The sequence below is a fragment of the Dermacentor albipictus genome, chromosome 4 (assembly GCF_038994185.2).
Source record: "Dermacentor albipictus isolate Rhodes 1998 colony chromosome 4, USDA_Dalb.pri_finalv2, whole genome shotgun sequence".
In the NCBI taxonomy this organism is placed as follows: Eukaryota; Metazoa; Arthropoda; class Arachnida; order Ixodida; family Ixodidae; genus Dermacentor; species Dermacentor albipictus.
The window spans coordinates 57879789-57893297 of record NC_091824.1 but is presented as its reverse complement, the minus strand read 5'-3'; the positions used below and the strand labels follow the sequence as shown (position 1 = coordinate 57893297).

Sequence of the window (13509 nt, the reverse complement as noted above, 5' to 3'; positions counted from 1 at the left end):
TCAAAGAAGTCGTTGATCAAGATTTACTGCGCTCGCTGATGAGAAATGAAACTGAAATAACATCTAACAGACGTACCCACTGCGTTAAGCCACCAGATTAATAGCTCCTACACGCATTCCACGTAAGTATTTATATATAAAAAAATGTTTTTCCTTCGCTTTTTCCTTCGAAAAGTGATGTTCTAGCCTAACGGAAGAAAAGTTCAAATATCAGTGTGATTGCGGCGAGTAAATGCACCCTCATTAGGGCCAGGTGGCGCGCGAGCGACGAAATTAAAATTTGAACTTGGAAAGGGCCCGATTTCCACCTAATGCCCGCTCCGGTGTCTTTTTTCTCCGTCACTTTCTCGGTCGTTCTCGACGCGCTGCTTTACTTTTTTTCACCATTGGCTGGCTCACAGTTCAGAGACGACGTTTCCTTTCTCCACTCCCCTTCCGCGTTCTTTTCTTTTTCTTCTCTCTCTCTCTTCTTGCTTTTTCTCTCTCGACGACTTTCGAATGAGGCTTTGCTTGCTGTTGGTCTGACCGGCGAGTAACTTTTAACGCACGAAACAGCAGAAGAAGGAAGCTAGCTATGCCACGAAACGCGCACACACACACACGCCCAAAACGAACGAGAAATCGGTCGCAAGAAAAAGAAGCGTGCGCGTGTTTGTGCGTGTGTGCCCCATTAAACCCTCGTTTCCAGCCAACGCTAATGAGCGGCGCACCTCCCCCCACCTCCCCACTGTTCGCGCGTAACGCTACCACCAAGACCTTCGAGCGAGTTCGAAGCAAAACCTCGCCCTACCAACGCCCCACAGACGCGCACCTCGCCTTCCGCACCGACCGCCGCCCTCTTCTTGGCCTGAACTCCCGGCAGCCTGCCGCCAGACCAGGCCAGCGGTAGCTGCGCCGGGGGCTCGAACGTAGCAAGCACAGGTTCTCACGCGGAAGCAGCGCCAACAACGCAAGAGTGACACGAAAAGAATGGAACGCACGTGCGTGGCAAGAGCCAGGAGGAGGAGGAGGGAGGAGGCCGCGGTCGCTGATGCCCCCCGCGCCTGCGTCGGTGGAGTGCGAAGTTGTGCGAAGCTGTGTGTGCGTGCGTACGCGTGTGCGATCGCACACGTATGTGCGAACGTGTGCGTGCGTATGCGCGTATGCTGCGGCCCGCGCACAAGCGTACACGCACGCACAGCGTCTGCCCGCGCGCGTTTCTGGAGCGCGGACGCTGCAGGATGAGATAATCGATAGGCGAGGGCGCCTCGGTTTCCCGGTGCCAGGACGCGACAATGGCCCTGACGAGAGTTTAACCAGCGCCCGCGGGCCATCTCTGGGCGTTTGTGCGGCTGCGACCCCGGAGGGGGGAAGCGAGAAGGCCGGCACACGACCGCCGGGTGGCGGAGTTTTGAGAGTGGTTTGGTTACCGGTAGTTTGGATACGGGCCTCGTTCCTTAACTACAGTTTAATCGTTTTGGGGTTTCGTTTGTGTTCGTTTACCGCTCTTTCTGTCTCGTGACCTCTTGTTTTTCGGCCTGGATCCTTGGCAGCGTGGTCGAATGCTGATGCGCATCGTACGTTTAGCTTAGTGCAAGTTTAACAACGGCCAACATTACCTGCCAACGCTTCAAACGCCCTGAATGGTGAACTCATTGATTTCTCCAAGACACAAAAATGGTCAATAATATCTGAATTAACCTCCTCCTTTGTCCCTCCCCCCGCCACTTCCAGATCCACTTCCGGGGGGCGGAAACTTTTTATGGTTTTTAAATAAACGTTTTACCAACAGCAGCAGCAACAACAACAACATTTACTTTGCGCCTCGTCCTTCGCAGTCGTCATGGGGACGCCTAATTAAATTCGATAGCATTTATTCAATTCCTGACTCCGGTTTCGGATGTCCAGGAGCCCAGGGCCGTAAGATATGTGCATTACTTATAATTACATAAAGCCAACAATTTGAACGGGAAAACGGCTTTGCGGTAGCTCGATTTGTAAGAGCATCGCACGCAGAATGCGAAGACGAGCCTACAGTCTTAGACAAATGTACACCGATTGGGGTGTATATTTGCCACACAACAATAATCGTCACCTGTCTTGCTTGCGTTTTCTTTCCTGAAAGTGCGGCGCTCATAGCTTACCAGGAAAATAATTTGGGGGGACTTTCCGTCCATCTTGCATGCCGTGGACAGCGCCGCAGGACTTCACTGCCAGTGAAGGTCAGAATACTGCGGTAGCCAGACGTCACTGCGGAAAAAAATTACAAGAATGTCGGTGAGACCTGATGGGAATCATGCAGGAGCTATCGGACTGTCGTCGTTCAAAAACTTCGTCTTTCCAAGAAATCTTGTGACGTTAAGATGAGAGTGTGCAACATGCTGCAAATCACACATTCCGTTTTTTTTTTTTTCTGGTACACAGATGCTTCGCCAGGAAAGAAGAGACGAGAAGGACAGACACGAAACAAGTGCGCTACCATTACTAATTGACAACGCGGTAGACAGGTTTTACGAGTACATGCGAATAAAATGCCCATAGTGTTAGAGTACTTTGAATAACAGTCGAAGTACTTCTTCTGTAGCTTTTCATATTTGAGGCATATAACGCAGTAAAAACAGATGTTGCCTTTTTTTTTTTCACGGTTAAGGAAACAACACTAGACCAATGCAAAGATTTAGAGCTAGGGCAGAAGCCGTATGTACAGGCACAAGGAACTGCACTTGGAACAACTATTTATGCTGTGCGTAACGTGGCAACCTTTATCAGCCAAATGACATTAATAACGCACTTGATATTGGTACGCTTTCACCGCCAGCAAATACTCTTCTAAACACGGTCACTCCTGCTAGATCATGGCAAGAGGTCAGCAGTTATTAGAAGTCATAAGGCGCAGTCCTCCCATACAGAGTAAGGCACAAGGTCACCTTCCTTGAAAATAAGACGTCATTGAAAAAAACGAAAGCGTTCGTTGAATATACAAAGGGTGCGATAAGGAAGTGTTTACTTATTTTCTTGCTTAATTGCTTAATAGAAGTGCGTTCGTGTTTCATTTCGTGAACAATATATCGATTGCTTAAAGAAAGAATAGCTAAAGTTACCACCAAGGCCACGCAGCAAACTTAATAACGTCGTGGTTTTGGCTGCCTACTACGCTGTGATCTTCAAAGTTTTCATCCTCACTGATAAAGTGGTTGTTGAATAAATTCCACGAGTTAATTTCTTAACACTTTTTATCTCGGGGCACACGTTGCCACTGCGAAATTAAATCAGGCGAGAGTACAAAGCAGGTACACTTTTAGTAGGTTTCTCCAATACAAGCGCAAGCTTTGTGGAATCTCGGACCAAATTCTCTTGTGATATGCAGTGGTGTTCGGCGTAGCTCTATTTTCAAAAATGCAAGAAAGGGACTGTGCGGAAATGTTAAGGTACGCTGAAATTGCGTTGGCCACACATACACGCGCAGGTATGCAGCGTTTTATTTTCATAACGGCGCTGCATGCAGTTCGACTGGCCGGAACACTGGTGCAGTCAACAAAGTTGCGGTTGGAACCTCGAAAAATCGCTTGAATCATGGCAGCCGAGAACGACGTCAGAGCTGCTGCACGCGACGTGTGTGCATGCAAGAATAATAAATATAGCAAGTTGTATGAGTTGGTTTCCGTTCGTAATGATTGTACGGAGTGCAAAAAAAGAACGAAAAAAAAAAAAGACGAGTACCAAATAAAGGGCTGAGCGAGCGCTCATACAGACTTTTATCATTTCCTCGTGATGCAAGATTCGTTATTTATGACGTAAGAATAGCGCGTGTCTAGGGATGGATAAATAATGTGCCTAGCTTTTGCTTCAATATGGTACGAATTTGAGCTTGTCGGCACACGATCTTTCGCACGGAGTATAGTGCAGTGCGAACCACGACACAATACGAAGATCATGCACTAACACGACAAAATTTCTACCACGAATTGTTTTTAAAATTTGATTTCTCGCGCCACCTTGTGTTGTCCTGTTCCTGTGCCCTTCATGTGTCGTTGTACGCCCCGCGACACACAATACGAAGTAGCTTTTGTTGTTAGCTTTGATATCGCACGCTTGTTTGTGGTTGCCACGTGTGTAGGCATGGCTCGCTTGAACGGTTCTCGAGATCGAAGGGAAGGTGCTAAGCCTGCCCTGTGGCCAGGCAAAACCGGCCTCCGTTTCGATTAAAAGGACTACTCGCATGAGATGTGACCCAGAATTTGCACTGCCTTTATCGTGTTCATGGTGGTGTACGTCGATATTCTACCATGAGTACATTCAATAGTGCCTCGTTGGATTTAACCCCCCCCCCCCCCCTCCACCACCTCCCCGTGGTCGCTCTATACGCATCGCATTCTGTTGCTGAGCATGAATAAAGTGCTGCGTTTGATCCTGTGCCCCGCGGAGACTTCATTTAGATGAGGACCAGATGCAATACCTTTGTCATTATACTTAGGTGTACTTTAAAGAGCCCCATGGTAGTAAAAAATAATCCATATTCTTCCATTATGGCATCTTTCATAGCCCCAGCTTTACTTCGATACGTTGTCTCCCCCCCATGAATCCATAATAAACCTTGTGTAATCTTGTCCTTTGCGATGAGTGTGAAACAAAAGGGTGGAGTATACTGGAGGGTGATCGTATAAGCTGACGCAAGAAATGGCACCTTCTTACCTCTCTCCTACTGCCTTGATGAATACCAATATAACGAACAAAAAAGACAGAAAGAACTTACCGCAGGTTTATGGGCTCAGTTTGAGTGCTGTAAACCGGTGGCGCTGCTTTAGAAGGAGGTAAAATTGGACAACAGATAGGCATGCAACCCTGAGTAGTTGAAATCTTAAGCTCTGTTCGCGCACTGTAGCGTGTACTATGCATATAAGCTCGCTACCACAAATACGTCACCCCCAGAAAACGTCACCATCCTTTGTGAAGCCGCACCCGGGATGAATATATATAAACATTCATATATATGAAAAAAAACAAGTAAAATACATCTACAAGGAGAAGACGAACCGAGGAAGCGGGTGACGTGGAAATCGTGTCACTGAGGCCAAAAAAGCGTGAAAGGCGGACAATGGCTGAGAATAAAGTGGCCGAAAAATTGTAAATACTAAGCATATCACACATAGGGGAGGGGGGAGAAAAAGAAAACGGGAAAGGGGGGGGGTAGCTGAAGGGTGGCACCGTCTGTAAACACAATTTTTCTCTTCTCTATCCTACCGCTCATTTTTTTTCTCTCTCCTTTTTCAGAGACTTGGTTGGCGGAGACAGTGAAGCGTCGCGGAAAGGCGGAAGCACGGAACTTATAACGTGATAAAAAGCGAGCGGGCATAGGAGAATAAGCCGCAAAAGAAAGAACGATGCCGTGAATCAAGCTCCGCCCCAGTGAGAAGCAATAAATGAAAGTCGGAAGAGGTTGCGAGCCAAAAGGGGGAGAGCAATAAAAAGAAAGCACGCACGCAAACCCTCCGAGAAATAAGTCCGAGGAAGAGACAACGAAGAAACGACGAAGAGACGACGAAGAGACAAGAAGAAGGAAAAGAATACGGGAACGAAGCTACAGCGCGCGAGTCCCGATAAAATGAGGAACTAGTCCCTTTCCCCGTCTCCACCACCGCCAAGTTCCTTTATCGCAGGCGGCCCGAGTAAAAATGGGGATGAATCGGAGAGAAAAAGTTTCGAGATTGAACGCTGGGTTCCTGGGATTGATAGAACGAGGAGGCTCCGAAAGGAGGAGAGAAGGCAAACAAATGTGTGTGTGTGTCCTGGCTCAGAAAGAAAGGAGGTGGAAGTTTGAGTGTGTTTGGGTGCGAGAGAGTTTTTTTTTGGTCTGTGCTGAGAGGAAGCGAAAGTGACGAAAGAAACACACAGGATCGCATACACTGATACACACACGAGCGCTCACGTGGTACGGAGTGGGAAAGGGTAAGCACACACACACACACAGAAAAAAATGCCGCACTATTTCCAAACGAAGGCTGCTGAGAAAGCAACGTGCGCTATAGAGTGAACAGAAAAAAAAAAGAAAAAGAAAGAAACAAAGGAAAGCGAAAGATAAACGTAAGAAGAAGCATTCCGGAGTGAAGGAAAGAGGTGCTATTCGTCAGGCTAAGGAAGGGGCGTTTCCTTCGCTTCCATGTATGTAGCAGCCGACTGTGTCTTCACAGGGACAGAAGCGAACGCACGAAAGAAAAAAACGCAGGAGCCGCAGCTATCGAAGAAGCGACTGCAGTAGAGGAGGAGAAACAAGAAAACGGTAAGAAGGGCGAAACGCTACAATCTTGCGAAGAAGCCGAACGCGCGCCTCCTCGAGCATGTGCGGACGGGGACGAGGAATGGGATCAGTCTTGCGAGGACGAAGGCTTAAGGAAACTTTACGGAGTGGGATATCACTTAAGGGGGCTCGGTCATGGCGACCGTCGCGATAGGTCGCCGACAAGCAGCTCTCTCGCCTGCGACGCCTGACAGAGAGACGCGAGATGCGATCTACATCGAGCTCTGGAAAGAAAAGAAACGCCGGAAGGAAACGGGGTTAGGTGGTATAGGAGATAAAAGCGAGCGAAGGAAATACAGGAGCATGTGATAATCCGACACAAAGCAGGCATTCAGGATGCGAAGTCTGGTGACGGTGAGGAATGCCGACTTCCAGGAAACATCGGTAAGAGTGACACAACTTAGAACGGTTCTTTCGAAAGGCCAAATATTCGATTTCGCTGATGTTCAGCCCGCCTTATAGAAACTCTCGAATCTAGTTTTTTTTCCGGCAGTGACCGTATTGAACAGTTTCAAAGACTGCCATTCGTCGAAGGTCGAACGCACACCGAGGCTGCGATAAGAATCTTTTCAATGTGTATTTTCTCGTACATTGAAAATAAACTTCTTTATCACTTTGCTTTTTTCTTCAAACTTCATTTTTTCAACAAAACCACGCAAGCAACGCACTTGCCCCCTTTAAGTTTAATGATTACATAATCGACGTACCAACAGCCCTGTTTGTATCAATTGTATCCCCGGGTAATCGAACTTAGCTGTGTTTTTTCGGACATTCCCAACGGAAGTTCAATGTTGACTGTAACAGTTAATAATATCACGCGCCCCATTTCTAAGTGTTACTAAATGGTCTGCATCCCACTTTCTCATTTTACCGAAAAATGTCACGAGGAGTTACTGTCTTCTTTACAGTTGTTCTTTCTTTTCGGTTATAATCCACCTTTAATTGCACAGGCAGCCAACGTGAACGCAAGCACGCGCAGCAGAAAGATCGCGATACTATCTTGCATAAACAATAACGCGGGCCCATTTAAAACGATGACCCGCATCCCGGAACATTGCCGCCGCCTCGGGCGTCCGTACGACCTTGGCGGGTCACAAGTATGCAAGCAGCGGCGCGCGCGCATAACACCAACAAGGGGGGAACGAATCAAAGCAAAACGACAAGCAAGAAAAGGAAAGCATCGTGGTTGGGACCCGGGACCCCGGGAGCCTGTTCGCGCCGTCAAACTTCTTCCGCGGCGCCCCTGGTTTAGGGAAAGGCAGCTGCAAATTCTGTTCGGGGCGCAGGGAGGCCCGGTGCTGCCGGGAGCGCGCAGTGCTTTGCCGGCGGCCAGATCGAAGCAGCCCGCCCGCCTCTTCTCCCCACTGGGGAGGATAGGGCTGCAGCGACGTGAAGGGGCGGTGCTCAGCGGCGGCCTGCAGCCCCGTCCTCCTCTATCTCTCGCTGGGCCTCCTTCTCGCCACATATTGATCAACGGCGCCGTTCCGTGTGTACATTCTCGGGCACCGTGCCATATCTCGCGGCACCCTTGAAATAATCGAAGAATGGCAAAAAGAGATCGGCACACGCCCCGACAGAGCACAAGAGCGCCCGGTGCTATGCCCGGGCTTTACTGTCCGCGTGTCTAGGGCTCGCGGCGAAAGGGAGGGAAGGGGGTTCTACGCTGGAAGGGGTAGCGGGGGTGGTGCGACGTCGGGCTAGGAGAAGGAGAAGAATCCGGGTCAGGGAGAATCTCGGTTAAAGGCCATCTCCATCTCGTAACCCCCCCCCCCTCTCCCATCCCTTCCCTCTGCTTCACAAGCCCGTCGCGCGGCGGCCGAACACGACGAGAGAGCCCGGCGCTATCTGCCTACACGGGTATTCGTCATCGCCCCGCTTGTGGGGGAGGAGGAGTGAGAAAGAGGTTGGGGAGGAGTACGTATACGCACGACGGTTCCGTCTCTGTCTCACTCTCTTTCTCTCTCTCCCTCTCCCTCTCGGCCTGCAACGCAGAAGCGTGGACGCGTGGTGTTGCGCCATTTCGCGGCCTTCCAACATGCGGAAGTCCGTGACACTGGCTGCGTAGGCGAACAACTCTGCGTTTTTTGGCAGCCGAGAGTATATGTAAACAACACGAACATGCGGTAACACTTTTGCTTTGGCCTAACTTTGTTGTCTGTGGCGACCTTGCCGCAGCACGGCAGCGTTACATCGATCAAAAGAGTCATATGGGAATGCGGCTGTCGTCGTGTCTGCATGTCATTCATCTCCGTTGGGTTTACACAGGAACGCAGTTTTGTTTCGAAGCCAGGCGGTACTTTGGCCCGCTACTTTGGCGGTTCTTTTCGTGTGTGGTGTATATATACTCAAGCACAGAAGCACCAGCTCGCCGTTAAGCGTGTAAGCGAGTGACAACAGCAAGCGTTGGAAAGCGTCGCGACATCTCCGAGGGTGTCGTTCATTTTTGTACATAAGAAGCGTACGCAGAAGGCGTAAAATATGCGTACTGAGCTTCCAACTTTGAAGATCAAAATCTTAAATAACGAGCGGTTCTGCTGTGTTACATTAGTTCCTCCCTTAGCCTACATTCCTGTACGGTGCGAATGTTGCCGCTTGGCAGTCTGTTCATCACGACCGACGCCTGCATGTGAGTCAGAGCGGACAATGGTAATTCGACATCGTATTTTGCAATACGTGCGGAAAACATTACTGGAGTAAGTCGGGAACGTGGTATTATAATCGACGCTTTTGAAGTATGAAACAAGAATGTTGAAGCAGCTGAAAAAGCAGAGGAGAAGAAAACAAAAGTAGGCATTCACAAAAAAGTTTCTCACAACTAGAGGGACTGCCGCCCAATCATGTATACTGTGGGAGAGACGTTGGCGAAGGCTGTCTGCGAGTGGCAAACAACTCTTATAGGAACGAAACTCGGCCCCAGGTGCTCACGTTACACCAACCACTTGGAGCTGTCTAGCTGCTCTGGATCCTGACTTGAACTCAAGTTTTTCAAGCTATTCACGGTACCGCGAATGATCATTATCATTTTTGCTACAGAACATCGCAAGGACGCTGTTGTGCTCGTTTTCAAAAGGTGTAGCTTTCGAAACTTTGTAACCCAACTGGGAACGGCGCAGAATAAAACAGAATTTTCTTTTTCACCAGCAGTGAAGTCTTGATTGCGGTATCATGTATAAGGCAGGCTAAATGTTAGCAGATACCATTATACACAAATTGAGTTCGAACGAAGTCAGCCTGTAGGGATCGCGTGCGGAGGTACGTGTCTAGACGTGGCTAAACGTTTCAACGTCGTTCCAGCCTTATTTGGCACCTCGTGAACAATGATCACAGTCACACTCCTTCGTCCTTCTCTTTTTCATTCTCGTCTTCCTCTGCTTCTCCTCGTCCTCTCCTTCCTCCTGTTTATAGTTGGAATTATTCAAGCCTTACGGGGGTAAAATTTAGCTGGAGAAGCCGCTGGATCCTTCCCCTGTTGACATTAAGAAAGCTCCTCCTCATCAAATAGAACGTATGCGTTTTCCAGCTACACTCCATGGAGTTGCGGCGGCGACGGATTTTGTTAGCGACAACAACCTAAAATTTTAGCACGCATGCGACTCGCCATTGTGTTCTATAGTTTGCGGCGGCCTTAAAGGGGGAAAACATTAAATGTGTGTTTTAGCATTCTGGAAGTGCGCAGCGGGTTATGAAGAATGTAGTAATGGAAGGTGCCGGACTCACGAGCGTCTTTGCCTTCCACCTTCATTGCAATGCGGCCGCTGCGGATTGGTATCAAAACTATTACTTATGTTTTGTAGTAGATGTGTCAAAACAGAATATTAGGCCATAGGCTACACTGTTAGATTGTGCTCCAGGAATTCCAGGAGTGTCGCTCTTACTGCGACAGAAAGCTTGGTAAGGAAATAAAGACGCCCGAAAGGAAGAAATAAGGCGATAGCACCTTTTAAATTCCCACTCCAGCTGCTCATGACGTCACGGATATTTTACAACGTTTATACGTGGAACGAGTTCAGTCTTCATCGATCAAGAATGTATTCCATAGGAACGAAACATGGGAAACTAAAAGTTTGTACCACGTTTTCTCCGCCCCTAATCAAAATTAATTGTCCAATAAACGCCTACGTACGCATAGTGTTGAAGAAGACCCATTTAGAGTGATTTAATTGGTGCATCTTATACAGCCTTCTGTGAACGTCTATATGAAATCACGCTGAAGTGAAATATGTGAAACCTGCAGGCGACGTCCTAATGGAAGTTAGATTGTAAGAACGTGACTAACGCATGCCCAGTATTTTCTTCCTTATTTGAGTGTACACTACTGGTAAGGAATTTGAACTGAAAAATCTCCGTGAGAGTCGCTTGCCCATTGTTCATGCGAGGTACGAGTAAACTCGACTTAAAGTTCTGCAATGTCAAAGCACGTTCTAAACAGCCGCACCTAATGAAGATGGATATAAGGATGACATGGATTGCCTATAAATTTCAATTATATAGTTATTTGTCTCTTTCTTCGCTTGCAGTAGAGAAAGTATGCGTACTGTCCCTAGTCAAAGCCGTTAGCAACTATGTTTCCTTTGGGACAGTGTCACCCACGTAGACTTCCGAACTGGTTCCCTGCAAAACGTTTATGGACAACAGTCGACGATAGAGTGTAGGTCCCTGTGCCTCCAGGCTACCTATGCACTTCAGAATAGTGGCTAGCCGGGCTTGTTGGTGCGAACACATTCTTTAGCAAACAGCGCGAATAACGGGACACAGAAAAGAGACACACGATACAGCGCCTGTGTCATGTGTCTCTTTTCTGTGTCCTGTTATTCGCGCTGTTTGCTAAAGAACGTGTACCTATCCACGTTCCCTAGACTTCATATTAAAACGTATGCGAACTATGGAAACAATATTTTCTGAAAGAAAGCCGGGAATCTGAAGATCGCCTTTCAACGACGGTAATGGAGAGGTGCATTCCCACGATTCTGAGCGCCTTATTTCCAAAGCAGACGCTATCGACTAAGGAAAGAACCCGGCCGCAACCTCGTGCGGTGCCACCGCTTCTTTCTGTCGCAGACGTCGTATATACGCTCCGCCGGCGAGAACAGCGCCTCGCAGCGGCAGGCGGGCGACCATGGGCGCAAGGAAGGCCATGGCAGCCAAGAAGCGCGCGCTCCCGTACGCGGTCATATATCTCATCTCGGGAATGAGTCGGCGCGGCCCATCCATCCTGCTCAGCGCTCCGGCGTCCCCGGGAGCCTCAGAGGGTTCCGCGAGACGCCGCGCCGTTCCCTGCTGAATTCCCGAAACCCTTTGGAGCGGCCCATCCGTCTTCATTTTAATAAACTCGGCACGTCAGCTGGGGATCCGTGGGCGTTCGTTTAAAAAGTTAATTTCTGCGCATGCGCCTTATTTACCAACCCCTGCGCGCGCGACAAAGCCACGCCGCAGGGCAAGCGTTGACGGCTGGACTCCGCGCGTGTCGGCACGGCGTGCGCTACATTTGCACGTCGCAAAGTCCTTTTGGGGCGGTGCCTCGCCCGAGTAGTTGCGTGTGTGTGGCGTTCTATTAGAGCGGTGTCGCGCGACGCGAACGGGCCATTCGTCTCTTCCGCAGCTTGTTTGGGAGACCACTGGAAGCCGGCGTGAGTTGCGCGATTAAAGTTGTATGACGTGGAAAGGAAGCGGCACGGGGTATATACACTCAGTGCGTTCGAGAAACACCGGCGGGTGGGCCCACCTGAAGCCTTGGTATGGTATACAAGTGCGCTCCCCACGGATGTGGAATCGCGCCAAAGTTGTGCTGGCGTCGGGCGTAGGTTACGAGCTGTACCGTTAATCACCCTCCACGCGTAGACCGTTCATTCTTTTGCGCGAAAGCGGGGCGTGGTTCACTCGCCGACTGTATACGCGCGCGCTACGGCGTGAACGTCGTGTCCGTTTTGTCTCCGACAGATAGCGGCTGACAGGGCTTATGCGACAACTTTCCGTTCCGGCTGTAGCGCGTGAATTTTAATTATTATCCTGAAATTGTTAGCGCGCTTGCAAGGAGCTCTAGCATGCGGCGAGCATGACAAAAATAAAGGGGATTAAAGTGCACCAAGTATTCGATCGGTCAGTGGCCTGGATACCTTTCTACAGACTACAAAGAACTAAAGCCGGCTCGGTGATGGGAGGTCTATATATGTGGTTTCGCAAGTGCGCATGTGTCATTGAAGCTTCACTGCGTAAGACAGCCGTGTGTCGAATACATTAATTAACTGCGGAAATCTCAGGCTCTGCTTGAAGATTTTTTCTTGCAGCGTCTATACTTGCTCGCGCTAAGACAGGCTCCTGGCGCTATGTCCCAGTGTCTGCAATTGGCGGCTGCGTAACGTGGACGCTACAAGTGGCAAATGTAGCCTCTCCCGCTGCGATGCAACCTTGCTCTATCGCGTTGGGTGGGGAGTGACATTGGAATGGGCGATATTGGAATGGCCGCATCTACTGTGTACCTGTGCTCGTTACGACGCCCAAAGCCTCCCCCTCTCTTTCCAGGCAACCTTAAACTGGCTGGGCTCCAGAATATCTTCTGAGTGAGCAATTCTGGAACCGTGGCCTATAATTCATCGCTGGCGTCAGCTTAGGGTAGTAAACTGTACACACGTCTATGATTCAGGCTCACGGCCTTTTCTATACTTCCTTTGTCTCTCGCTCTCTCTCTTTGAGCTCGACTATGAGGTCATTTTTCCGGCTCACCAGTTGCCATTGCTCAGGCGGTATGACGTTCTCCTGCTGAGGAGGAGGTCGCAAGTTCGACTCCCGGTCACGGCAGCCACATTTATATGGTGGCTAAATGCAAATACGCTGGCGCATTATTGATTTGGGTAAACGCTAAGCAACCCAAGTTGGTGAAATTTAATCCGGATCATCCGACTGCGATGCCCCCCTTCGCCATATGAGAAGTCTAGCGACGTTAAACAACACAATTTATTTTAATTCTTAATTCACACACACACATACACACACACCCAAACACACGCGCGCTATATATATACGTATGTCTTCTTGAAGGCATGGTACGAGGAACGATGTCAATCAGTTCTGCCGTAGTAAGCGTTAGCCCTGTATTAACTGCATTGTTTTCATTTCATTCATTCAGTTGTTTCATCTGCTTCCTGATTTGTCTACTTGTGCATTGTGTTTTAACCAATCAAGTGAATGCTGCCGAAGAATCAATATTTGGGCGACTTGGTACTGGTTGAACATGTCGA

General features: G+C 49.1%; 1 protein-coding gene across 6 annotated transcripts in view; it reads right to left on the bottom strand.

Moving 5' to 3' along the window:
* LOC139059644 (uncharacterized) overlaps nucleotides 1-13509 on the bottom strand; it is a 534381-nt gene that overhangs the window by 187988 nt on the left and 332884 nt on the right. For all 6 annotated transcript variants that reach the window (XR_011514267.1, XR_011514266.1, XR_011514270.1 and 3 more), the window contains one exon: nucleotides 2124-2229. Coding sequence is in view for 2 of the 6 variants with exons in the window: in XM_070538065.1 (XP_070394166.1) it covers nucleotides 2124-2229 (106 nt within the window). In the remaining 4 variants the exon portion in view is untranslated. The remainder of the gene's footprint in view (nucleotides 1-2123; nucleotides 2230-13509) is intronic.